Source organism: Triticum dicoccoides, chromosome 5B (assembly GCF_002162155.2).
Source record: "Triticum dicoccoides isolate Atlit2015 ecotype Zavitan chromosome 5B, WEW_v2.0, whole genome shotgun sequence".
NCBI lineage: Eukaryota > Viridiplantae > Streptophyta > Magnoliopsida > Poales > Poaceae > Triticum > Triticum dicoccoides.
The window spans coordinates 592,558,874-592,586,489 of NC_041389.1; the positions used below are offsets into that span (position 1 = coordinate 592,558,874).

At 48.0% G+C, this 27,616-nt stretch overlaps 3 protein-coding genes and 1 pseudogene across 3 annotated transcripts; all 4 read left to right on the forward strand.

Annotated features, from left to right (window-relative positions):
- The first annotated feature begins 1,407 nt into the window (after positions 1 to 1,407).
- On the forward strand, positions 1,408 to 6,993 carry LOC119311866 (annotated as a pseudogene).
- A 2,740-nt stretch (positions 6,994 to 9,733) lies between these two features.
- LOC119306250 (UDP-glycosyltransferase 83A1-like) lies at positions 9,734 to 12,919 on the forward strand. The gene is made up of 3 exons (XM_037582524.1): positions 9,734 to 10,217; positions 11,945 to 12,486; positions 12,575 to 12,919. The coding sequence occupies exons 1-3, from the start codon at positions 9,734 to 9,736 to the stop codon at positions 12,917 to 12,919; spliced, it is 1,371 nt and encodes a 456-aa protein (XP_037438421.1).
- A 3,148-nt stretch (positions 12,920 to 16,067) lies between these two features.
- On the forward strand, positions 16,068 to 21,488 carry LOC119306252 (GDSL esterase/lipase At3g48460-like). The gene is made up of 2 exons (XM_037582525.1): positions 16,068 to 16,769; positions 20,787 to 21,488. The coding sequence occupies exons 1-2, from the start codon at positions 16,128 to 16,130 to the stop codon at positions 21,309 to 21,311; spliced, it is 1,167 nt and encodes a 388-aa protein (XP_037438422.1). The 5' UTR covers positions 16,068 to 16,127; the 3' UTR covers positions 21,312 to 21,488.
- Positions 21,489 to 25,424: 3,936 nt separating this feature from the next.
- LOC119311868 (UDP-glycosyltransferase 83A1-like) lies at positions 25,425 to 27,315 on the forward strand. Its single transcript, XM_037587582.1, has 3 exons — positions 25,425 to 26,026; positions 26,221 to 26,765; positions 26,895 to 27,315. The coding sequence occupies exons 1-3, from the start codon at positions 25,549 to 25,551 to the stop codon at positions 27,240 to 27,242; spliced, it is 1,371 nt and encodes a 456-aa protein (XP_037443479.1). The 5' UTR covers positions 25,425 to 25,548; the 3' UTR covers positions 27,243 to 27,315.
- The last annotated feature ends 301 nt before the right edge of the window (positions 27,316 to 27,616 follow it).

The window sequence follows — 27,616 nt, forward strand, 5'->3', positions numbered from 1 at the left end:
AAAAGAAAGGTTAAACAGAGAGTTACTGTGCCTAATGCAGCCCATTGCTAATAAGAATTCGAAGAGAACGTGAGAAAAGTCAGAAAAGGAAAAAGGGAGGAAGGGAGATCAAACAAACGTCTCCCGTGTGGCACAGTGCGACTCTAGCCACTGGGGGGCTCGTGTGCTTGTGATTTATTAGGGGATTGACGAATATGGGCGAAAGGCAACGACCGATTTAGTGATACGAAACGTTTTCCCACTTAGCTGTGACATTGGGTGTAATTTATGGCAACTTTAAGGGAAATTCTATGACGGACGGGTAGAAATGTTTGTCCCTTTATTAGTAGGTACAAATTTGTGAAGGACATCTTAGATCTGCTTAATATAAAAAAGAACATATGGACAGACAGCTGGACACAAAACAATTAGTCCAAAGTGAAAATAAAACTACACTGAAAATCAATCTTGACTTTTTGTTACTTTGGTTGTGCGCCGCTCGCTAGAGACTAAAACTTGCACCGAACCAATAATAAAGAAAAGGGACAACCGCAAACGCCCTCATCATACTGAACATTTAAGACCATCATTCGCCCCTTGAGACGAGATCTAGAAATCGTGTAGCAGCATCTGTTAGAGGATCACCCAGTCTAGTACATGCTTGCAATTTATCACTACTGGTTCAGGGGATTGGACAAACCGGATAATGACACCATACAAGACATAAAATGATGTTTAAGTAGTGGGACCAATGGCAAATCAATAGCTCTTTTTGAAGACACGCTAACTGTCAAGATCTGCAGAGAACCAACATATATGAGGGCACAAACTCTCATAAACCCTTTGTGGATGTCAGATTGGACATCGTCGCCACCACCTCGTCCATGTTTATAGGCAAACAAAAACCTAAGAAAAAAACGAGGCAGACGGGTCAACACAACTTTTGCCGCCGTCGAGGCCTTCGGACGTGGAAGAAGCGGAGGGGGACCCGAGTCGGTGATGTGTAGAAAAGCCGTGACGGCGGCGGCTAGAATTGGGAGTCACGGGCGGTATCTCGGCCGGCCGATGGGCTAGTACTGGTGTCAATTAGCGAGGGCTATTTGCTATATGTAGGAGGTCTGCCCATACGATCGCATTGTTGAACGTGCCCTATCGTCCGCCCTTCCCTTCTCATTCACAGGCCGAATACGACCACCCCCACATGTGGCCAACGGAACAAGGAGACGGTTTATCCTTCTTCTCCGCGGAAACGACGAGAACGGCCAGCGTGTGGACGACGCAGAAATGCCAAAATGTATGCAAACGCGCCCTTGTCGATCGGTCTGCGTTTGTACCTCTCTGGCTACATCGCACTGAGAGAGAAAGAGAGTGTGTGCCCACGCTGCCGCAGATGTACACTGCCTGTCCAACTCGACCGGCGAATCGGCGATGGCCGGCGCGGCGCCCCACGTCATGGTGCTGCCATCCCGGCGCAGGGCCACGTCACCCCGCTCATGGAGCTGTCGCACCGCCTCGTCGACCACGGCCTCCAGGTCACCTTCGTCTGCACCGAGCCCATCCGCAAGCTCCTGCTCGACGCCCTCGCCCACGGCGGGGAGGCGCTGGACGGCATCCGCCTCGTCTTCGTACCGGACGGCCTGGCCGACGGCGACAGCCACAGGGACCTGGGCAAGGTCCTGGCCGGGGTCTTGGGACGCGTGCCGGGCTACGTGGAGGAGCTCATCAGGGCGACGGGGGCGTCCGGGGAAAAGAAGGTGCAGTGGCCCGTCGCCGACGCGACCATGGCGTGCTGCTTCCAGGTCGCAAGGAATCTCGGCGTCCGGGTCGCTTCAGTCTGCCCGTCGTCCGCGGCGTGCCTTGTCACCTCGCTCAGGATTCCCCAGCTTAGGCTAATCATAGTGAAGAGTAACTTAGACTAGTAACATACATATGTTACTAGTCTATATTACTACCTTCATAGTGGGTAGTGTCATAGATGTGGTAACATAGTTACCTTCATTTATTACTTTGTAGACTCATTATATATTGGAAAGCGCTATGTGATGGTAACATATTATGTTATTCTATTTGCCTCTCTCCTCATTAACTATTTGCCACATCACCATTTTTGCTTATGTGGCATCTATGTTACTATCTACTACCTCCGTCCGGGTTTATTGGTCCCCATTATATTTCGTGCCAAATTTTGATCATAGATTAAACTAACAAAATGTTTACGCATGTCACCAAACATTATATTTTTGAAAACTATGTTCAAATACGAATCCAATGAGATAATTTTTCTTGGCATACATTAACATTTTGTTAGTTAAATATTTAGTCAAAATTTGACACAAACTATAAAGAGGACCTATAAACCAGGACGGAGGTAGTATGTTACTCCCACTATGACCAACCTTATACAGGATGGCTTCTTCGACGACAAAGGTGCCTGCTCCACCTCATTAGTTTTCTTGTTTTTTCCATGTCTACTGATGTACTTGTTTGTATGGACTATGAAGCGTATGAATAAGTTAATTTGAAGATACTGAATAAATTATGCGAATCAATACTTGTTTGTGTCTGATTTCCCTGCAATATTCTACCTTTTCTATTTTTCTTCATTCTTTTGAGACTTTTCGTTACAGTCTTACTAAATCTCAACTGACTAAGACTTGGTTATGTCTCAATCGATATTATATTATTGAGATCTTACATCAAATCTGTGCAAAATATATATTTTAAATTTGTGTCTAAGTTTCAGTCAACTGAGTCTTAACCAAGTCTCAATCAAGGAAAAAAATTAGAAAGATAAATATTTCATGAATCTCGATGCAAGATTAAATGAATATAACATCGACTGAGACTTAATTAGTGAAGTCTGAGTCGACAGAGGCTTAGAACAACTATTATTTTCATTTTCCTTGTTTTTTACATGTTTGTAACATTTGACTGAAACTGGATTAAGTCTTAATCGACCAAGACCTGGGCCATACCCTTTTCATTACTTCAAAATTATAATGCCTTGAGAAATCTTAAGCTATTTTTGCAGAGAAATGCAAGTTTCCCTCTTCAATTCACAAACCCAACGAATAACACGTAGATAATGTGCAGGCTTCCCGAAGAGACACGGGACGTTCGAGCTCGGCCCCGGTATGCCGCCACTCTGCCCGATGCAAATGGCATGGAACATCGACGGCGCCCCCGAAGGACGGCAGGCAGCTTTCGAGCTGGCGTTCGGGATTGCTCAGGTAACCGGCCTGGCCGAGATAGTCATGTGCAACTCGTTCCTCGAGGCCGAGGTCGGGGCATTCGAGCTGTGCCCGAACATAGTGCCCGTCGGCCCACTGATTGCCGACCAGGAGCTCCAGAAGCCCATCGGGCAGTTCTGGCCGGAAGACGCGAGCTGCTTAGGATGGCTGGATAGGCAGCCCGAAGGCTCCGTCATGTACGTGGCGTTCGGCAGCTTCACCATCTTCGACCCGCGGCAATTCCGGGAGCTGGCCGAGGGGCTGGAGCTCGCCGGCCGGCCGTTCCTGTGGGTGGTGCGTCCGGACTTCACCTCTAGCGGCCTCAGCAAGGCGTGGTTCGACGAGTTCCAGAAGCGCGTCGCCGGCAACGGCATGATCGTCAGCTGGTGCCCCCAGCAGCAGGTGCGCGCGCGGTGCACTGCCAAGAACGGTTGTACCATGCGTTTAGAATTCGACCGTGATCCATGCTATCTCGACGTACATGTAGGTTCTGGCGCATTCGGCGGTGGCATGCTTCGTGTCACACCGCGGATGGAACTCGACGATGGAGGGGGGTGGGGAACGGCGTCCCCATCCTGTGCTGGCCCTACTTCTCTGACCAGTTCGCGAACCAGAGCTACATTTGCGACACTTGGAGGACTGGTTTAGGTGTGACGCATGGCGTGGATGGCATCGTGACCACGGAAGAGGTGAAGGCCAAACTAGAACTGGTCACCGGCGACAAGGGAATTGCGAAGAGGGCGCGGATGCTCAGGGATGCAGCTCGCAAGAGCGTCAACGTACGAGAATTTCAAGAGATTTGTTGATCTCCTGGCGGAGTGAGCTGCACCATTTCACTCTTCCTAGACTTCTACTCCCTCCGTTCCATAATGTATGACGTTTTTTGACACTAACACTACACTAGTGTCAAAAAACTTCTTACATTATGGGAGGGAGGGCGTAGTATCTTTATCGTGTCATCCTGAGATAGGGGATCGGGAACTGATATTGGTCTGCCGAGCATCTCCAATGAATCCTCGTTCCGTAATATTTTTCTGGTATCGGAAGGAGTTGGACCAAAAAATCCAGCTCCAACCGCTCCCTTTTCTTCAAGATTTATTTTGTGATAAAGAAAAACAGCCCATCTTCCCCTAAATGGATGGGAGGGAGATGGCTTGCTCTCAATATGCTCCTGCCACGCCAAACCACTGTCAGATCGTTGTTAGAGAGCCGCCAAACAACCGTCGTACACTTGTTGCGGTCGTGAGACTGCCGTCGCCACCGGAGCACCGTCACACCATCAATGACGGATTGACAAGTGGGTCTTCTATGTTAGATTGGTTACTGGGAGGGGGAGGGGGGGTACTAGGGTTCTGCTGGAGCGTCCATCCCCGATAACCGGAAAAGTGTTACGAAGACAAAAGGAAGGAGGAGGGTGTATGGTTGTGCTGCCCATTCAGATCCGACGTTCTATGGGACTTGCAAGATGCACTGAATGTTCATTGGTCTATTTTCTGCCATTACATCAAGCTCGACCGTCTGAACAGATGATCAAATGAGCACGCTGTTTTGGCGAGCTTTGCTGACCCTCCATGGTGAGGCCATGGCTCCTTTGCCCGCTTATGGCAATGATTTATCCGAAGATGGTGGCGAAAGCAGGACTACAGTCAATTTTATCTCTTATATTGGGGGTCTTGTTTGTAAAAAGAAAGGATGTGATTATGATCTTTATTTCTTTGAAATATCTTTTTTGTAGTGTTGTATCACCTTTGATATTACAACAGCCTCGGGGACCTTCTGGTCCCTTCCCGTGTTATAAAGGAAAAAAAGTCGAGCACGTGGTGCAGTTAATGGATTGTTTGGCGTATTGTTGTTGGTCACGTATGCATTTGCATGGCACCCATTCGACTGACAAAAGATAGATATACTTTCATTTTGCTTCCGCAAACTGTAGTGTGTTTGGAAGAAACTCTTCCTTTTCGTTTCCGTTACGTTTTTTTTTTTTTGGATATATATGAGATGCTGGTGTCCGTGCCCATTCCCAGCTGTTCGCCACACATTGCATCACCGGCAGATTGTGCTTGTAACAGAGCAGCCGCAGCAGTACGTAGGTGCACGCGGAGGGAGGGAGGGAGGCCAGCCATGGCGAAGGGTCACGTGCTGGTGCTGCCCATGCCATGCCAGGGCCACGTCGTCCCGCTCATGGAGCTCTCGCACCGCCTCGTCGACCACGGCTTCCAGGTCACCTTCGTCAACACCGACGTGGACCACGCGCTCGTGCTCGCCGCCATGGCGCCCGAGGGCCGCGGCGAGGCGCTGCGCGGCATCCACCTGGCCTCCATCCCGGACGGGCTGGCGGACGACGAGGACCGCAAGGACCTCAACAAGCTCGTCGACGCCTACCCGCGCCACATGCCGGCCTACCTGGAGGCGCTGGTCGGGGAAATGGAGGCCGCCGGGAGGCCCAGGGTGAAGTGGCTCGTCGCCGACTTCAATATGGGCTGGTCCTTCGAGGTCGCCAAGAGGCTCGGCATCCGGGCCGCCTCCTTCTGGCCGGCCTCCGCCGCGTGCCTCGCCATCATGCTCAAGATCCCCGAGCTGATTCAGAACGGCGTCCTCAACGACAAAGGTATACACGCAAATTCCGCCGTCCGAAATTCCATTCTGATTTTGGTTCGTCTTCTTGGTTAGGAGCAGATGATATAACGAATAGTATTCTACTGTACTGTAGGATGGCCAGAGCGGGAGGAGACGCTGCGGCTCGCCCCGGGGATGCCGCCGCTCCACACGTCGCTGCTGCCGTGGAACAACGCCGGCGCCCCCGACGGACAGCACATCATCTTCCACCTCGTGTGCCGAAACAACAAGTTCAGCGACCACGCCGAGATGACCGTGTGCAACTCGTTCCACGACGCCGAGGCCGGCGCGTTCAAGCTCTTCCCCAACATCCTGCCCATCGGCCCGCTCTTCGCCGACAAGGACTTCCAGAGGCCCGTCGGCAACTTCTTGCCGGAGGACATGAGCTGCCTCAAATGGCTGGACGCGCGACCTGATGGCTCCGTCGTCTACGTGGCCTTCGGGAGCATGGCCATCTTCGACCCGCGCCAGTTCCAGGAGCTGGCCGAGGGGCTGGAGCTCACCGGCCGGCCGTTCCTGTGGGTGGTGCGCCCCGACTTCACCGCCGGCCTGAACAAGGAGTGGCTCGACGAGTTCCAGCAGCGCGTCGCCGGCACGGGCATGATCGTCAGCTGGTGCTCCCAGCAGCAGGTCCTGGCGCACCCCGCGGTTGCGTGCTTCGTGTCGCACTGCGGGTGGAACTCGACCATGGAGGCGGTGAGAAATGGCGTGCCGGTCCTGTGCTGGCCCTACTTCTGCGAGCAGTTCCTGGACCGGAGCTACGTCACCGACGTGTGGAGGACCGGCCTGGCCGTGTGCCCCGGCGAGGATGGTGTTGTGACGAAGGAGGAGGTGAGGTGCAAGGTGGAAACTGTCATTGGCGACGCGGGCTTCAGGAAGAGGGCACGGCGGCTCAAGGACACCTCCTGGAGGTGCATCAGCGAGGGCGGCTCGTCACACAAGAATTTCGCTAGATTTGTGGACCTTCTAAGTGAATGAACCCAAAGCATCCGGTATCTGTTTGTGCAATTAGTTTTTTTTTCATGGGTTTGTGCAATTAGTTTGCATTATTATTTCAATGAAATTAATTGTATACAACATGTATATTTGAATTAATGATACTATCAAAACTGAAAATATATATGATGTACTATCGTATATTGTAAAATATTTATTGTATGTTGGGTTGGGTCTTTCCCATGTATTCCTCGTGCATAATTACATGTTAAGGTTGTATCTACTGTGTTAAAAAAGATTGCATCTTACCGAGAAAAATAAGTTAGTTGGGATCACTTTTACAACACAACTAAGTGATGGTTTTTTTTTTCACGGAGCAACCCGCAAGCAACGCAAGAAATGAAATTCTTTCCTCTGACACATTGATAAAACCATGCACATTTTAGCAAATTTGACATGTAAAAACGTTGAAAAAAAAGTGCCAGAACATCCTTTTCGGAGCATGAGAGGATAACATGCTTGGCTAAAAAGGTGATTTAATACTGGCTGCAGCAAATTAATGGCCATGACGAATGAAAGTGGTGATAGTGGATATCCCTAACGAATCCCTCGCTTGCCTAAAACTTCTTACCAGCCACCCCGTTCAACAGAACCACATACGTGCTAGATGAAAGAATGCCTTGAATCTAACCTGGTCACCTGCCAATTATCGAACCCAGATCGACGAAGAATTTGAATAATCACACATAATGCTCTAGTATAAAAGCTTTGGCAAAATCTAGTTTGAGAAAGACAATCTCTTTTCCATAAGGCTTACATTCATGCAACTGAAAGACCATTTGAAATAATATTGAACAATGTAGTACTTGATAAACCCATACCGATTCTTGTGGACTAACTGAAGAATGTCATGGATTAGAGATGACCAACAAGCAAGTTTGTCAACAAATTCAAAGCAAAGAAATCATCATGTTGTCATCAAGGGTTTTAGGAGAGTTATCACTTGGTATCAAAGTAATTATGGAATCATTAATACATGTAAGAGACAATGACTCCTACATGAAAATCAGCACATATGTTGTAAAAAAAACTTCAATTATTGGCAAACATGCTTTGAGAAATATACCGTTAAATCCATCTAGTACGAACACTTTGTCGGAGGGAATAGTAGAATAGATGCAACTACATCACCAATTTCCTTTTCAAAGAAAGGAGCAGACAAATCATGGAGGCAATCAATGGTTTGAAAAGGATTACTTCGGACTCATTTCACTCACATAACATAAAAAAATGAGTAAAAGCAGGAAGTAGTATTTGCACTTTCGATTACGAGGAATGAACTACTCGAAAAATAAAAAATAAAAACATTTTGATGTTAGCTTTGAAAAAAATTCACGGTAATCTAGAATTCACTTGGACATCATCTCATCTTATATCCCAACACGCAAAGAAAAAGATGGGGATCTTAATTGGCATACTTGCATAATTTTTGTCATAAGGGGTTTTAGGGAAGTTATCCTTCGGTGTGAAAGTCTTGTGCGTTCTCTCCTGTGAGGCAAAGACCCAAGCGGCTGTCTACTAGGGTTTACTCAGCCTCTCGCCCGCGCTGCCGTTGATCCGCCGCGAATTCTATGGTCCTAGGACCATGAAGGCGCAGTGGATCGCGACCCTTGCCGAAGAGAGGGCTCCATTTTTAGGTATTTTTTACAGTATTGTTAGGGTTTGTGCCATGCTCAGGAAGATGAGGTGGCGGCTTCCTGAAGATGGAATAAGGTTCTCCCCGTCTAGCCTCATTCTTGGTGGTCCTTCTGGCGTGTCGGAGGGCGTATGGAGGTGTGTCTCCGGTGGATCTTGTGGGATTCGGTCGGCGTTTGTCTTCGGTGGATCCACTTGGATCCGGTCTTCGTTCGTCTATGTTCGTGTCAGGTTCGATCATTCCTTCTCTTCATCGGCGGTGATGCTGTTCTGGTGCGGTGGTCCAATGGGGCCTTAGCACGACTTTCCGACTATCTGCTACAACAAGGTTTGCCCGACTCGCTCCAGTGCTTGTAGTCGTCACTAGGTGGTCTACAGAGCTAGATATAATTTTTTACTTTTGGTGTTCTTTGTACTACCTTTGACATCGATGAATAGATAGAAAGTTTACACACACAGAGAAAAAAAGTAATGATGGAACCATTATTACGTGCAAGATCCATGAATCCTACATGAAAATCAACACATATCTTTTAAAAAGTACCCTTTCATGATTGGCCAACATGCCTAAAAGAATTTTTTTTCTGATAAAATGCTCTGAAAAATCTGTTATTAATTAAAATCCATCCGGACAGGCGCTTTGTAACCGGGGCAACTGCATCACCATCTAGATGTGCATCATCCGTTCCTTGTCAGCCACCTACCTGTAGAGCGAGGTTATGACGATCGAAACTGCTGCCACGAGGAGGACAGACAGAGCCATTATGCGATGATGCAAGAGCATAGTGTCTGATTGCTCGTGCCAGTATGTACAGCCAGCCCGACAGAGATCGTGTTTGGTTGCCTCTACGGAGTCGTGTACCTTTTCTCTCAAATCTCTCAAATGGCATCTTCCTCAAGCTCTACTGTGTGTGTGTGTGTGTTTCTTTCTTTTCTGATAACTGAGCAGCTGCGTGGGCCGGAACTGGAAAACGAGACAACGCAGCCCGTTGGAAACTGAAATTTCACTGGACTCCAAAGGCCCAAGAAGCTGAAACTCCTCGCTGAATCATTCCTCGTGTCCATCATCGCGAGCGCCGGCGACAGCCGGCAGCCGGCCTGGCGGATCTCACCGGGGCAGACCGAAAACGACGAGATCGCTTTAATGCGCCGACGGCCGCAAATGCCAAAACGTCGCGCGCTTATCAGTACCTCCGTTTCTCTGTCTACGTACTCTCTCTCTCACACACACACACACTGACACACACGCACGCACCTCACATCAGTGATCGACCAGCATGGCCGGCGCCGCGCCTCACGTCATGGTGCTGCCGTTCCCGGCGCAGGGCCACGTCACGCCGTTCATGGAGCTGTCGCACCGCCTCGTCGACCACGGCTTCCAGGTCACCTTCGTCTGCACCGAGCTCATCCACGGGCTCCTGCTAGACACCGGCACCAGCGGCGACGCGCTGTGCGGCATCCGCCTGCTCTCCATACCGGACGGCATGGCTGACGGCGACGACCGCAGGGACCTCTCCAAGTTCGTGGGTGCCATCACGCGGTACGTGCCGGGCTACGTGGAGGACCTCATCAGGGAGACGGCTGCGTCCGGGCAGAAGGAGGTGAAATGGCTACTCGCCGACGTCAACCTGGGGTTCTGCTACCAGGGCGCCAAGAACCTCGGCGTCCGGGTGGCTGCCGTCTGGCCGGCGGCCGCCGCGAGTCTCGGGATGTGGTCCAGCATTCCCAAGATGATAGAGGATGGCTTCATCGATGACAAGGGTACTAAATATCCACCCTTCTACTGCCTACTTTCCATCGTTTAATTATCATAAAATAATACTAGTCTCGATAACACTATGTACATACTCCTCTGTTTCAAAAGGTTAAAAGTTCTAGATTTGTCTCAAGTCAAACTTTCATAAATTCGACCAAGTTTATTGAAAAATTTGCTCACATCACAAATATGTAACTAATTCTTTGTCGCAGAAGTTATTATAGGTTTTCTCATATACTAGTCAAACTTAAATAAGTTTGGTTTAGGCAAAATCTAAAACCACAAATATTTTAAGACGAAGGTGTACATTAAAATTAAAAAGATATTGTAAAAGATTTACATTTTTTTCCTTTAGAATAGACACTCGAAGAGCATCTTAAATCTGAAAATCATAATGAAAAATAGCATTCTGTTCAATGAAAAGACAACTAGACACTAAACAACCAGTAAAAAATTACTTCCAAAATCATACACGTCATCTTCTTCCTTTGATTGTATGCCGCTCATCGGAAATTGAAAATCACACTGAACCGACGATAAAGAAAAGGGACACCTGCAAACGATCTCGCCACACCATGCTTTGAAGGCCGTAGTAGCTACAAATCGCTAAACGAACATTAGTTGGAGCATAACCCCATGTAAACACAAACTTACATTATTTCTCCACCTGTCCAGAGGATTCAAGAAACCGGATCATTTGGGTTAACAAATTGAAAGAAGATGTCCAAGTCACCGCACTATGATCCAACCAACTCTTTTCCTTGATCGATACACCAGCTCCCAAGATCTTAAGAGAGCCAACAAATACAACATTGTCGTTGGAATCGGTTTAGGGAAAGGGTCGCTACTTCGAGATGTGTAGTTCAACCTCCGTCGTGCAGAACATCTATAGATTTAGAAACAATTTTATGTCCTAACATTTGAAAATTATCCATGCATCAAGCCTTGCACACTTGCTAAGTCAAGCCGATATCTTATTTATAAAAATATATTTTTAGTTGTTCAATTAATATGTAGTTTCTTTTATGAAAAACCTTAATTTTGAAGTTATGCTAGATAAATATTCCACCAAATTTTCAGTGAAGTCCAAGAGGCAAATTCACGTTGAGTCGGATATTTTTTTTTGGTATGGCATATCGAACTAATATAACCACAAATTACATGTTATCTCATTTCGAATTAAATTTTGAGCATAGTTCCATTTCGAACAACATTTGGTGACTGCCCAAATGAGATTCTTTTTATGTAGATATGGGAAGCTTTATTGTTTGATTTCCGACATCTGTATCGAAAGGCCTCATCTCATTCGCCCACTCAAGTTTGAACCATGCATTGTGTGTTTGTTAACAGATAAGCTAGAATTTTCACAAAAAAAAAAGATAAGCTAGAATCTTGCTGAATTAAAAAATTCTGCAGCAACTCCGCTGCCGCCGATCATTCAGCTTTGTGACTTTTTCCCTTGAAGCACACATGATAAAAATATACTCTTATAAAAAACAGAGTTGGTAATGATGGTGTGCCTGCCATCCTGCAATATAGGTCGTTCGATCTATATCTAACGGATAGGAAGGAAACTATGACAATTTACCCACACTCCTCTCTACATTTGCAGATAAGGTCTTCCTTCGTTTATCTTTTTTTCCCACAAGATAAACTACTCATACAAATGCATCTTCACGTTCCGCACAACGCATGAGCATCTTGCTAGTAAAAATAAATAAGTAAATTGCAGGCATGGCAAAGCGAGAGGGGATATATGAGATCGCCCCCAAGATGCCGCCGATCTGCATGTCACGCATGCCGTGGTGCATCGACGGCCCACCCGAGGGGCAGCAGCTGGTCTTCAAGCTGGTGGTCACCGACAACGCCCAGGCGACCAGCCTCGCCGAGATCGTCGTGTGCAACTCGTTCCTCGACGCCGAGACAGCGGCGTTCGGGATGTTCCCGGAGATACTGCCCATCGGCCCGCTGTTCGCCGATCAGGAGCTCCGCAAGCCCGTTGGGCAGTTCTGGCCGGAAGACGTCAGCTGCTTGGAGTGGCTCGACGCGCAGTCCGAAGGCTCCGTCATGTACGTGGCGTTCGGCAGCTTCACCATCTTCGACCCACGGCAGTTCAGGGAGCTCGCTGAGGGGCTGGAGCTCACCGGCCGGCCGTTCCTGTGGGTAGTGCGCCCGGACTTCACCTCCGACGGCCTCGGCAAGGCGTGGTTCGACGAGTTCCAGAGCCGCGTCGCCGGCAAGGGCATGATCGTCAGCTGGTGCCCCCAGCAGCAGGTGCGTACATTGTCAAGAACTGTGCGTCTGTCGGCGTTCGTTGCAAGCTTCAGGCAATCTCCAGGTCCTGATCCATGTCAACATGCAGGTTCTGGCGCATCCCGCGGTGGCGTGCTTCGTGTCGCACTGCGGGTGGAACTCGACGATGGAGGGGGTGAGGAACGGCGTGCCCATCCTGTGCTGGCCCTACTTCGCCGACCAATTCACGAATCGGAGCTACATCTGCGACATCTGGAGGACCGGCTTGGCCGTGACGCTCGGAGATGGAGTGGTGACGAAGGAGGAGGTGAAGAGCAAACTTGAGCAGGTCATCGGCGACGAGGGAATCTCGGAGAGGGTAGGAGTGCTCAGGGATGCAGCTCGTAGGAGCATTGGCGAGGGCGGGTCCTCGTATTTGAATTTCCAGAGATTTGTTACCCTCCTAAACGAGTGAGCTGCATTTCACCATATACTGTCTGAGACAGACGACGAAACATTTTTTGTGCTTCTCTTTTTATTTTATTATATATTGTGCACGCTTTTCTGGCGTGTTTCCCTAGCGAACCAAAAAATATTGAATTTGCAAAGATTATGATTGCTCACCAAGTATGCACGTGATGCCCTAGCGTACACATGACACATCTTAATCTGTAAGAAAAAAATCCAAACGATTTTAACCTGCTTACTGTACGAAATTTGCAATACAAAGTAGGTTATGAAGAACAAAATCAGCATGAAAGGAATGTGCTATGTATCACAAATAGGTTGTGAAATGAGTAGGGGGAGGATGTATGCACGTGCATTCATAGAGGTAAATGTATATGCATATAGAATATATGTAAGCGTCTGGGATTCTACTATGTTCCAAAATATATATAATAGTGTAATCTTTTAAAACACACCATTTCAAGAAATATTCTTGAATAACACCCACTGTGACTCAGGATGGTACACTCCCAACTAGCAGTTTTTTGCGCGCGCATTATTTTGCAGCATCTGATGGAGCGTCTCCGGTGCCAAAAATGATGGTTTTTAGCGCGCGGAGCAGTTTTTGGACGCCTGTTGAAGATGCTCTAACACCACTAACACCATTTTTTATAAAGTTCCAGCCATTGCTGGTATTTCATTGATAATAAGTAGGGAGCAGTGGTAAAAGGTGACAAGGTGTGGCTCCAAGGATCAAGGAAAGGAAAAGAAAAATGAATAAACATGCCCGAGGGTGCAACCGCATGCCTATAATCTCATGGAATACATTTGACTCCCGCTTGTCTCCGAGGTTGAAATTCTGTTTGATTGCTTGTACCACGTCCCGTTCATTTGCCTCCTTTCCATTGAAGATGCAACGATTTCTCTCTTGCCATATCTCCTGACGGATTGGGTTGTGTTACGGCGATGATGGCCGTCATCATCTCCAAGGAGCTCTTGCTGTGTGCCCAAGTGTTCTGGCCAAGCGTGTTGCAGCCCTACCAGAGCGCCATTTTGTCATAAATGTCACAGAAAAATTGAAATGCCAGAATAGGTGCTCCGAGCGCTCCGGGTTGCGCAGGCAAAGTTGGTAGAAGTAACCATTCTCCCAGCCTCTACGCGTTGCAGCCGATCAATGCACCACAAGTGATCTTGATGTAACAGCCACACGAAGGTCTTTAGCTTTGCCGGAGCTCAGGTCTCCCAGATCACTTCTCTGAATTGCTCGTTCTTCGGTCCCAGGAACTGCATACGATATGCCGAGCAGGAACTGTACTCCCTCGAGCTCTCAAAATCCCATCTAATCTGATCCACAACATCTTCTTGGAGCGCCACTTGGTTCTGCTGAAGAACTCAGTGGAGACAGAGCACATCTTGTAGTAGGTAGGTGGTATTAACGTGAGCCAGATCGGTGATCCATGTGTTGTCCGGGAGCGCCTGTGCGGTTGTGCCACCAATAGGTTCTTTGTACCAGGACGCGCCTTCCAGCGATCGACATCATCCTCCCCTTCCAAGTAGTTATGCACGCACAAGCAACCAGTCTCCAAAATAACCCTTGTGTGCATAGGCACTGCAATGTAAATACTTGCAACATAAAGAAATAGGCACATAAACTCATTTGCCTTAACCAGGTGCATTTGGTTAAATGGCTTGGGCATGGCAGAAATGGTGTGGAATGCAAAAATGAAGAACCATTTAATGGAACAGGGACCAAACCAAATTTGAGTAGGTTGAATCCAGCTAAAGAATACAAACCAAATTAATAGGAGTATATACTGTTTGTAGTCATTTCACGCAACAGCTATACGTTGCTCGTGCTTTTTCTTTTCTTGAGGCAATACGTTGCTCGTGCTGATTCCTAATGTGTCCGCAAGGGCCATACGCTCGCTGCATGTGGGCCGGCCCAGTAAGGGACGAGTTGAGGAGCAGTTTTGTATCGGGGTTTTGTTTTATTTTTCTCCGGTTTCGTACGTTTCTTTCTTGATTTTCTTGATTTATTTTTTTACTTTTCACCATATTTTTCAACACATATCTACATTTTCATATGAATTTTATATTTTTTGTATACATCAGGAACAATATTTTGTACACATTTTTAGCTTTTTGCAAATATATGTTTTGATGCCTATTTTTTCATACGCATTGTACATTTTTATATACATTTAAAATATTTTTAATATATGATTAGTACATTTAAATAAATGATTTAAAATTTTATAAATACATGTTTTAAACATTTTTTGGATACGTGTTAAATATTTTTTCAAATGTATGTTGACACTTTTTTTGTATGATGAGAATTTTTCCCTTGAACTATGCGGACATTTTTTACATTGGATAAACATTTTTGAAAATCAAAAACATTTTGTTTGAAACGCATGGTCATTTTTCTAAATGTAACATGCATTTTTTATGAATAGCATGGAACATTTGTTTACATTGTATAACATTTTTATAAAATGTAACATACATTTTCTTTTAAATACGTGATTTCTTAAAATGTTCATACATTTTTGAAATGGTCGAAATACTTTAAAAAAAGTTTAGCAGACACTGCATTTACATTTTTTTTTGTGATGAACACTTTAAGAATTAACCAATTGGTTTTCATAATATATGTATTAAGCAGTAAGCGCGATGCATAGCCGTGCCCGTCATTTAGGAGATGGACAGAGGTGTAAGTGCAGCGCCTGAAAATTCTGGTTAGCCTGTTATGTGTGTATTATTGTTGGCCACATAAACCAATGAGAAGGGTTGGTCCAGCCATGATTGAACTAACACATTTGTAAACAACGTGTCTCAAAAAAAAATTGTAAACAACAAATCTACACTCTCTGATCCATGTGCTTCCCTCCTCCTACCTCAGACCAAACCTTATTATGGTCTCTAGTACCACTTACCTACTAATTACAACTTGTGTGTTCCACAGAACTTATTTTCCCAACCGAATGGGAGCATAGACAGCACAGATTGACTTGCCGGCACCTGCAGGTCAATCGCTGTGGCAAGGAGGCTCGAGCGGGGGCCTCTCTGACATATTAGCCCGGTCCGGCCCAGCCGGTTGTGCCAGCGGGCCTGAACCCAACTATAAAAACTGCCGCACGGACACGACGGACACGCCGAACCGAAACGCAACAGAGAAACAAACGCTGGCGGCACAGACTGCAGCAAGCTAGTTCAGCGCCATCCAGCTCGCCATGGACGTGTCCGCCACCGCCCGCCGCCTCCTCCTCCTCTTCACCGTGACCGTCGTCTCCGTCGCGGCCGCGGCGCCATCCTCGCCGGGGCGGCCGTTCCGGACGCTGTACGCGTTCGGCGACTCGTTGACGGACACGGGCAACACGCACTCCACGACTGGGCCCTACTCCTTCGGCGTGTCCCACCCGCCGTACGGCGCCACCTTCTTCCACCGCCCCACCAACCGCTACTCTGACGGCCGCCTCGTCGTCGACTTCCTCGCCACCGACGTCCTCGCCCTCCCCTCCTTCCTGCCGCCCTACCTCTCCACCCTCTCCCGCAACGCCACCGCTACCAGAGCTAGCTACTCCGGCATCAACTTCGCGGTGGCCGGCGCGACGGCCATCGAGTACGAGTTCTTCGCCAGCCAGAACCTCAGCGCCAACATCACGCCGCAGTCCATCATGACGCAGCTGGGCTGGTTCGACGCGCACCTCAGGACGCGTAGTGCCGGCGGCGATGGCAGGGGCGTCGGCGATGCGCTGTTCTGGGTGGGCGAGATCGGCGCCAACGACTACGGATACAGTTTCATGGCCCCTGACGCCCTCCCGTCAGAGCGCATCCGGAACATGGCCATCGATAGGATAACCACCTTCCTCCAGGTATATATACTATGTTGCTCAGCCTCAGTTGCTCTAGTTTTGTGTTTCTTCTATGTTACTACTCCTTCACAAATGCATGCATTAATCAAGGACACAATGAGCATGCAGATGCATGCATGCATGTCGACGGAAGGTACCGAAAGCAACTAGCTTGGATGCTCGCTAGGTCTCACTGATAGACACACTCCCAATATCAGGACTGTTCTCGACAAGTGACTGGTGAAAATAAAATGCAGCTAGGAATTAGCACTGTCAGTGCTCAGAGCTTCCATGCTCTTACTTCTGTGTCGTTAATAGAGTATCTAGCTACTCACTAACTTGACCTCCAAGGAGTGGGCTCTCTACTGTGTTCAGCGGGTGTCGGATATTCTTTAACCGGCCTCCTCACTACCGGTTATTTTAGCCTCCTTACTAGCGGTTATTTATCGTCACTATTATATAGGAGTATTATATGTTGGCATTACAGTCGAGCTCATACTCATATTAATTGATGATTAAGGTGTTCGTTAGATCAGGGCCGGTCCTGAGGTTTTGGGGGCCCGGGGCCAAATAAGAGTGTGGGGCCCTTTAGTATAAATATGAAAATACAATTCAATGCACGTGTTATATAGGTTTTATCAAGATTACCCTATTTCTTGATTTGTAAATATCAATATCCATAGTAAAAAGAAGTTCCTTCTCTAAATATACATTGTATCGTGCAGCAGGTGAATTAAATATGAGATCATGGTCACTCACATTGTTATCATCCCGTGTTGTTGTTCACATTGTCTTTTGTAGGATTATTTTCTTCTAGATTGTTTAGTTTGTTCCTCTGCAGTGAATACAACCGACTTGTCGTGGATGTAATGCATGTTCTCTTATAAAATATCAATGGATCCTTTAGTTGATTCTACCAACGGATGCATAGGTGCTCTCTTATCGAGTAAATAGCATAAAATTACTACTTTACAGGCTAGGGTTTCAAAAAACTACCGATTTTTTATTTTTCTCAGATAACTACCAAATGGGTGGTCGGCTGTTTCAAAAAACCCAAATCGCCGAGTGCTTATCAATTGATCACGATTATGACAGGTCGGGCCCACACCTGAACGAAGCATTAGTTTAACTGCTAGTTTGACCGTTAACTGACATGTGAGGCCCACATGTCAGTGTCTCTTCTTATCTTCCTCTTCTCCTCTCTGCCTCCCTTCTCCTCCACTCTCCCTGCTCGTCAGAACAGCACAGAACCGCCATGGCCGCCGACCACACTCCATGCCGCCGTTCTGTGCCACGTCCGGCCACCGCCCTATGCCACTCCGAGCCCCCTTACGCTGCTGTTGATGGTAGGAGCTCGCCGGAGCTCCTGGTGGCAAGGTGGAGATGAGGAGGCATACCAGAGGCCGGCGACCCTGCCGCGCGCGCCGTCTGGAGGCTCTGCCGCGCGCCATGGGGCTCCGGCACGGTCGCCGCGCTGACGCGCGCCATCGGGAGGTGCTGAGGGGCCGCCACGAGCCGCGCCGGGGCAAGGCGGGCACGGGACGCCGCGAGCCGCGCCAGGGCAAGGCGGGCACGGGCCGCCGCGAGCCGCGCCCAGGAGCGCCGGGAGCCGTGCGCCATGGCCGGGAGGGCGAGCTTGAGCACGGGAGGACTCAATTGCTTTTTTTTTAAGTCTGCAGGGACCCGATTGCTTTTTTCAATTTTTACAGGGACCTGATTGCTTTATTGATTTTTTTATTAAATTATGACAAAGAGACACTGACATATAGGCCCCACATGTCAGTATGTCAGTCAATGGTCAAACTAACGGTCAAAATAACGCTTTGTTTAGGCGTGGGCCTGACCTGTCATAATCGTGATCAATTGATAAGCAATCAGCGATTTGGGTTTTCTGAAACAGCCGACATTTCATTTGGTAGTTATGTGAGAAAATTTAAAAATCGGTAGTTTTTTGAAACCCTAACCTGTAAAGTAGTAGTTTTATGCTATTTACTCTCTCTTATCACCGTCAACCGCATGATAGTGCTGAAGTAAAAAAACAAGCAATTTAAAATTACCAAAAGATATAGATCAATCCAATAAAATCTCTATTAATTTATCCCCCAAAAATATCAATTACGATGGCAAACTCACTATACCTTCTCTCAAATCGGCATCTGGCTTCTCAACATTGTCACATGGAAACCAACGATTGCGCAAGTCCACCTCTCAGGCCGGCAGGCTGTAGCGCTACTCTTCCTGGCAGTAACTAGGCGGCGGGCGTGATCAGGCGGTACGCGAATCAATCAGCAGCTTGGGCGATGCAACCACGACAGATCCAATCGCCAAAAGACAAAAAGGCAACTCTTGCTGCTTCGTGCAATCGTGCTGTTGTGCCTAGAGTCCGGTCAATCCGTCAAAGTAATAATCGTGTGCAGCGATGTCTCCGTTAAGTTTTTCCTTTTTTCTAGGATCGATTCCTCCGCTAATTACGTACGGAAACTCCATCCATCCAACCGAGGCCCAGCAGGCCTATCTTTACCGCAGCACGTACCTCGGTGGGGGCCCCCTCGTCTCGGGGGCCCGGGGCGGCCGCACCCCCTGCCCCCCCTCAGGGCCGGCCCTGCGTTAGATCCACAATGTCCACGGGATAATGGACACGAAGCACATAACATGGATGAACATTCATCATCTCTAACCAATCAATTGCCTGAACAACGTAGGTGGTATCCCCTTGATGTTTTATTTCAAGTCAATAAAATCCACCATTTATTAAAAAAAAGTGAATTAAGTATATGGGTACAAAGAGAACTTGATGACCGTAAGGGCACGGATCACAACTTTTCACGAAAGCATTTCCAGATAATTATTGAATCCGAGGAGCTAAGGTTAGACATTCCCGGTTTATCCTAACTAGAGGTGTCACGGTCTCCAGTTGTGGTCGCACCCAAACCAGAGTTTAGTGGATAGTCTACTCGTGATGTCTTCTATCGAGTCATGCAAATGGTAAGATAAACTAAATCAGGAACAAGTAAAGTGAAAAAGACAAGGATTAAAACAACTATACACTAAAAAATGTTTGACTAATAAATGGCTTTTAGGCATCAGGCATAATTAGTCTGATTGTAAAGCGGGGGAAGCCAAGGCTAAGCAGGCCACAATATATGCCTCGTGCACACACCCCTCACACAAAAGTACCACCCACCTAACATTTCGTCAGTGTACTATAGTAATTAAGGGTTTTCCGGTGGATGTGACAAAGAGCAAATGACTCGTGGTTACTCCCTCGAGTCGGCGACCTAGGACAAAGTGTTTTTTTTTCATCTCTTTTGTGTTTACACATTTTTTTTCCAAGTAACAACTCGAAAGGTGGGCAATGGGTTCCTGCATTTCCATGTTGAAGAAAAGAGTTACCGGTTAATTAGGGGAAATGGGCAAAAATCAGATACAAAGGGAACAAAGTCCCCCACCGTCTGCCAAAGCGATGGAACCCGAGACAAACACACCACCAAACGCACCGACACTCCAACGAGCTAGAAGGCACCACACCAGCACACCAATGCCGATGAAGGGAGAGAAACCAATCCGCTATGGAAAGAGTGGGGATGAGCCTCCCAAATATTGGATACAAAGTTTTATAACCATCCGACCATTTTTTTTTCTTTTTTTCTTATTCAAACAAAATGTTGTGTTTTATTTAAAAGTTATGGTGGTGCCCTAGAAATGGTTTAGTCGCATGAGAAATGCTCCATGAGTCCCATAATATAGTGTGTTTAGATTTCTTTTTGAAGTCAAACTTTGTAGGTTTAGATCAAATGTAGTATAAAAAATAAGTATACTATCAACATCTAGAATACCAAATAAATACCATCAGATTCATCCTGAAATGTATTCTCTACTATAAGTATAGGTAATTTTCTCTATAAGCTTCAAATTTGTGAAACTTGAGTTTTGAGAAAACAAACACTTATTTTATGGACAAATTAAGTGCAAATTTGTCTCAACTACCAGAATGATTTCTAGTAGGCGGCTAATAAAGAAACATGGAAATAAATGCAGGGGCTGCTGAAGAGAGGGGCCAAGTATGTCGTGGTGCAGGGGATGCCGTTGACGGGGTGCTTGCCGTTGGCGATGACGCTGTCACAGCCGTGGGACCGGGACAACCTCAGCTGCGTGGCGTCCATTAACCAGCAGAACCTCGACCACAACCACCACCTCCAGGCGGGGCTCCACCGGCTCCGGCGTAGCCACCCGGACGCCATCATCGCCTACACCGACTATCACGCCGCTCACCTCGCCGTGCTGCGCAGCCCGACCAGGTACGGCTTCGCGGAGCCCTTCAAGGCCTGCTGCGGCACAGGCGGCGGCACCTACAACTTCGAGATCATCTCCACCTGCGGCTCGCCGGAGGTCGCCACCGCCTGCGCCCAGCCCGCCAGGTACGTCAACTGGGACGGGGTGCACATGACCGAGGCCATGTACAAGGTCGTCGCCGGCATGTTCTTCCACGACGCCACCGGGGCGTACTGTCGGCCGACCTTCGGCTCCCTGCTCGCCGCCAGGAAGAAAGGCCACACCAAGTGAGCGCCAACGTCATCGTCATCATCAGCTTAATTAGCACCAATCTGATAGCCATTATTGTAATTCGGTTGAATTGTGATCCCTGATACCTCGACTGAATCCAGTGCAATTTATCAGACAGGTGTAGTTGACGCTGTGGTGATGAACAGAGTTAAACAGAGTATCAGGTTAACGTGGAAATGTCAAAATTTTGCTCTTCCAACAAGACAGAGACGAACTGCATGAATAGTCACTGACGGACTCACCACGCCATTGACGCAAAGGATGGCAAGTTAGTTGACACACACGACATATTTTTGTCAAAAATAAACTGAAACATGAAGTTGCCATCCTCGCATCATTAAACTTGCCATTGAAAACGATCGATTTGCCATGTGCTCGTACCTGACGTTCGGCTGTCATCACCTAAATGAATGCACCTCACGTAAAAATAGCATCATAATTATAAAAAACAACGTCAATACTGTGATAAATCCATATGACCATTCCTCCGGAGAAAGGATAAAAACCTCAAATCTTTGGCTTAAAGAGAGAGAAAATCAGGCAGAAACTAACTATAATTAGGTGTTAGTTTATATGGTAGTCGCCGACGGGGCTCCCTCGCCAATGATGCAGTCGTCCGACCTCACCAACAACTTGGTCACCGACGCGCCCTTACCTTGAATAGCCGGTAGTCAAAAGGATACAAGCCTTCTTGTTGTTTACATGAAAGTCCGGGACCTAAAATCAAAATTAGAGCAACTCTAGCAAAGTCGCCCTATGGGCAGCCTCCCTAACGCATATTGAAGCGCGGTTTATATGCATTTGGAGCCTGAGAAGATGTGCGCAAACACATAATTGTCATAATGCAGTCTCCATTTCCCCCCTGTTTTCTTCTTTCTACACTAGTGAGCCATTTAGATAAAGTAATTCAATAATTCAACAAACATTATTACAAACCATTAATCTGGAAAATAATTCAATTTACCAAACAATCCAAATGCAACAAATAATCTTATCAAATAAATCGTTCAAGTAAACCAAATTAAACACCCTATCTCCCAACAATCTGCCAATGATGCTCAATGAGATCCTCCTTCAGCTGATGGTGTGAGGCCAGGTCTTCACTATTTTGGCACGCCTTAAGAAAATCTTGAATGCGGCATGTGTGCATGCAAGGCTTGACGATTGTGCCAATATCTTCATAGTTAATAAGGCTTGGCATATCCCCACTACAAAAAAAGGCACTTATGTGCTGATATGTGTTTGTCACAGTGGGTCAAATTTTATATCACACACGTACATCCGTGACGAATTTTTGATAGAATCAAGATAGTTATATATGTGTTCTCGCGGAAGTGTTCCATGACAATGCATAATTTATTATCATGGAAGTGTTCACTTCTTCGACATAGGTCATAATCTACTTTTTAGAAGTCTATGGTATTTTCTGGCTGAACTAAGGCTCATACTTAGCATGTTAAAGGCCCGAAACTACTTGGGGGCTAGTTTTCGTTCAGTCCTACTAATTTTTTTTCTCAAATATGCACGAGTGTGCATATCATATATTAAAGAAGAAAGGCAAAGTATGCCTCCACAGTTACATTACACGCATGTACGGCCTTACAACACGTACACACTCCACCCACGTCCACACATCCTACCCCTCCCCAATCCTCCACCTGTGTAATCCACTTAGGAACTCGTCCAACCTCCCTTTGAACAGCCCCGCCATTACGCACAACGCGCTTTCAGCTTTGATCTTGTCAATGAGCCTCTCCACTGAGGGTGCTGCGCCGTCAAAGACAATTGCATTGCGATGTTTCCATAGCTCCCACAAGACCAGCAATAACATGGTATGTATGTCCTTGTTGCCTAGGTAGCCGTTTCCTTTCTTGGCACACATCCAGGCCCCAAGCTCATCGTCGCTGCTCGGCCCCCAACCAGTTTTACCCAGGGCCTCTCCCACCACTGCCCACACTGTCCTGACAAAAGCGCACGTGAGCAGCACATGGTTTACAGTCTCCGGTTCCTGATCACAGAACGGACATGCTGATTGGTGCGGTAAGCCTCTCCTCGCAAGCCTATCAGAAGTCCAGCACCTGTTTTTCAGGGCTAACCATGCAAAGAAGCGGCATTGCGACGACGCCCTGCATTTCCAGGTTAACCTTGCAATGGGTACCACTTCCTGACCCCAAAACCTGGCTGCATACGCTGAGCGCACCGAGAACTTCCCACTCGCATCCCAGGACCACAAGAACTCATCCTGCTCACCGGGCATTTGTTCCCATGCCATGACCCACTGCCAAATCTGGAGAAACTGATGTAGAGCTGCCGCATCCATATCTGGGCCGATGTCCAACGCCCACTGCCCATCGGCTACCACCTGCCCAACCATCATAGACTGCCGAACCCGCATTGGGATCCTACTGTATATGTCCGGGGCCAACTCTTGCATTCTCAATCCGTCCAACCATCTGTCTTCCCAGAACAGAGTGGATTCCCCACTCCTTGCGTTGACTCTCAAAGCAGCTTGGCATAGTTGTAGTGACTCGTCCGGCACCTGAATACTGAATTCGCTCCATGGCCTGCTCCCATCAACACGTTGCAGCCACGGCCATCGCGCTTGCATCGCCAGATTCATCCAGCGCAAGTTGGGGATGCCTAGGCAACCCGCCCACTTGAGTGCACAGACTGTTTCCCAGGCAACGGAACAATTGTCACCGTTGGCCTTCTCCTTGTTGCACCAAAGGAATCCTCTGCAAACTTTGTTCATGGCCTTAATCGTTTTTATAGGTAAATCCAAAGCCATCATCGCATGTATCGGCATTGCACATAACACTGACAAGACAAGCGTCAGTCTTCCACTCTTTGGCATTAATGCGGCCTTCCATTTAGGCAAGCGGCTCGCCATGCTGTCCACAAGGTATTGCAGCTGCGCCGCGGACTGTTTCCTCAATGCAAGCGGCGGACCAAGATACTTGATTGGAAAGGAACCAACCGGGCACCCGAGCTCATTCACGGCCAACTCAATCTCCTCCTCCGTGCACCTAATCAGCAGAGCTGCCGATTTTGTCATGTTAATGTGTAATCCGGAGGCTTCGCCAAACAGTGCCAAGATTGCCCTACAAGCTTGCAAGTCCACCAACCTCGGCTTGACGAACAAGACCACATCATCCGCATATATTGACAACCTTTGTTTCATTCCTCTCGTGGCCAAAGGTGCCAAAATACCTCTGTCTACCGCCACTTCAAACAACCTCTGCAGTGGTTCCATGGTGTCAGTCCTACTAATGGCCTGCATGATTATAGGCCCACATGAGGAGGGGGTGGGGGCATGCATTTTCATATATATAGTGAGTTGTGGCCCGACCAGTTTGCGTACAGTAAAAACCAACTAATAAAGAAAAGCAAAAAACAAAAGAAGAACCAAATAAAAATTTAAAAAGGGGAAAAAGGGATGGGTTGGGCTTCAGACCAATAGCAAATCAACTGACGCAAATACGTGGTCAGTAAAAACCAGCTCACAAAACAGCGCGTGAAAGAAAATCACGAATCTCAAAGCAGATATCAATTGTAAAAAGATCTACTAACCCAAAATTAATTTTCAGGCAACTTACATATGACTAAAGTAAGAAAAAATGCCCAAAACAATGTCTTCCTTCTCGCTTTCTCCTTCACTCTCTTGCTTGTTTAACGTTAGGTTCCATGGCCGAGGTGTACACCGATCGATACCTATATTATGTTTCCCAAGGGTAGTTTCCATAGCTGTCCTATTGCGCATTTTTTTTTTTGCGAGGGAGACATGGAGTGCCCTATTGCTAATGGTTTTGATCTTCATCTGATTCTCGCGGTTTAAAGAATACTGCGTGCTCTTATCCCTAGTTATTCTCCACATTTTTTTTCTTTATTTTCTACTAGGAGTAGTACTGTACTTTATGTGCAAGAGTGCAAGAGGTTGGTTGGTGCACTGGTCGTCGTCTGTCAGTCAGTCGCTCACTCCCACTCACGGCCTCACGGGAGTACTAGGAATAATACCATCCTCCAATCATCAGCCCACATCTGAACTCTCTCTCTCTCTCTCTCTCTCTCTCTCTCTCTCTCTCTCTCTCTCTCTCTCTCTCTCTCTCTCTCTCTCTCTCTCTCTCTCGATTGTGATCTCGACGCCGGTACTATTTGCCTTCAAGCTCCAGTTCGACCGCCACACAACAGCTATCCGCGAGGCTCCGGACGCGAATCCATCCCATCGATCGGCACCGGCATGGCCGGCGCGGCGCCTCATGTGATGGTGCTGCCGTTCCCGGCGCAGGGCCACGTCACCCCGCTCATGGAGCTGTCGCACCGCCTCGTCGACCACGGCTTCCAGGTCACCTTCGTCTGCACCGAGGCCATCCGCAAGCTTCTTCTCGATGCTCTTCGGCGGAACGCCGACGACGGCGAGGCGCTGGACGGGATCCGCCTGGTCTCCATACCGGACAGCCTGGCCGACGGCGACGACCGGAGGGACCTGTGCAAGTTTCTCGACGGGATCTCGCGGTGCTTACCAGGCTATGTCGAGCAGCTCATCAGGGAGACCAAGGTGAGGTGGCTCCTCGGCGACGCCAACATGGGGCTGTGCTTCGAGGTTGCCAAGAAGCTCGGCGTCCGCGTCGCCTGCGTCTTCCCGGCGTCCGCGGCGGGCCTTGGCACGTTGCTCCGGCTTCCCCAGCTGATAGAGGACGGCTTCTTCGATGACAAGGGTACCAAAGATCCATCCATCTTGGCATTTTTTTTCGGGAATACGCAAAGCTTGTGTATCATTCCATCTTGTCATCTTGCACTGCCTGTGTGAGATTACTGTTTTGTTAACACACCTAAAATCTGAACAGAGGATTGCCATTTTTCTCTGAAGAGAAGAAGCACTGGACTGAATAATTTCTCTGAATAAATGCAGGCTTCCCGAAACGTCGAGGTGCATTCGAGATCGCCTCCAACATGCCGCCGATGTACACGTCGCACATGCCGTGGAGCATCGACGGCGCCGCCGAGGGGCAGGAGGTATCCTTCCGGCTGGTGTCCAGGAACACCCAGGCGACCAGGCTCGCCGAGATCATCGTGTGCAACTCGTTCCTCGACGCCGAGACCGCGGCGTTCGAGCTGTTCCCCAGCATAGTGCCCATCGGCCCGCTGTTCGCCGACCAGGGGTTCCGGAAGCCCGTCGGGCAGTTCTTGCCGGAGGACACGGGGTGCCTGAAGTGGCTTGACGCCCACCCCGACAAATCCGTCGTGTACGTGGCCTTCGGCAGCTTCACCATCTTTGACCCGCGGCAGTTCCGTGAGCTCGCCGAGGGGCTGGAGCTCACCGGCCGGCCGTTCTTGTGGGTCGTGCGCCCGGACTTCACGACCAACGGCCTGAGCAAGGAGTGGTTCGACGAGTTTACGAACCGCGTCGCCGTCAACGGCAGAGGCATGATCGTTAGTTGGTGTCCCCAGCAGCAGGTATCATACATTATCATCAACTTACCTAGCTCTCATGCTATGTTTAATCTGTGCGCCTCAGAGCTCAGTGCATATTGTAAGCGTCAGATCGTGATGGCGAACTTTTTAAATTTCGTTTTCAACGTGCAGGTCCTCGCACACCGCGCGGTGGCGTGCTTCGTGTCGCACTGCGGTTGGAACTCCACGATGGAGGGGGTCAGAAATGGCGTGCCCATCCTGTGCTGGCCGTACTTCGTTGACCAGTTCGCGAACCGGAGCTACATCTGCGATATCTGGAGGACCGGACTGGCCGTGACGCCCGGTGAAGATGGCGTCGGGACGAAGGAGGAGGTGGCCGTCAAATTGGGATTGGTTATCGGTGACGAGGGAATTGCAGAGAGGGCAGGTATGCTCAGGGATGCAGCTCGCAAGTGCCTCAGCGAGGGCGGCTCCTCGTACGAGAATTTCAAGAGATTTGTCGATCTTCTAAGCGAATGAGGTGCACTTTTTTTTTCTTTCGTCATGTGATGGTCGCTAGCTACGATTTGTTAATCCAAGGGAGTTTAAATCGTGGGAAGCTAGTGTTAAGGAGTATAGTTAATTTAGAGTTGTGTAGACAAATACTCCCTCTGTCCTATAATATAAGAGCATTTTTGACAGGATGGAGGGAGTATATTTTTTTGTGGCATGATTTTTACTCGTTATATGTTGTTTTTGCCAAAAAATTGTGTAATCTTTGGACTGCATAGCTACATTTTGTATCGATTTTGAGGACCTGATGTTCTATAAAAAAGAAATCTATTTGAAGATATGAAATGAATAATGACGACAGCGCCAATAGTTTGTTTTCGAACTGCCTACCAATATGGCTC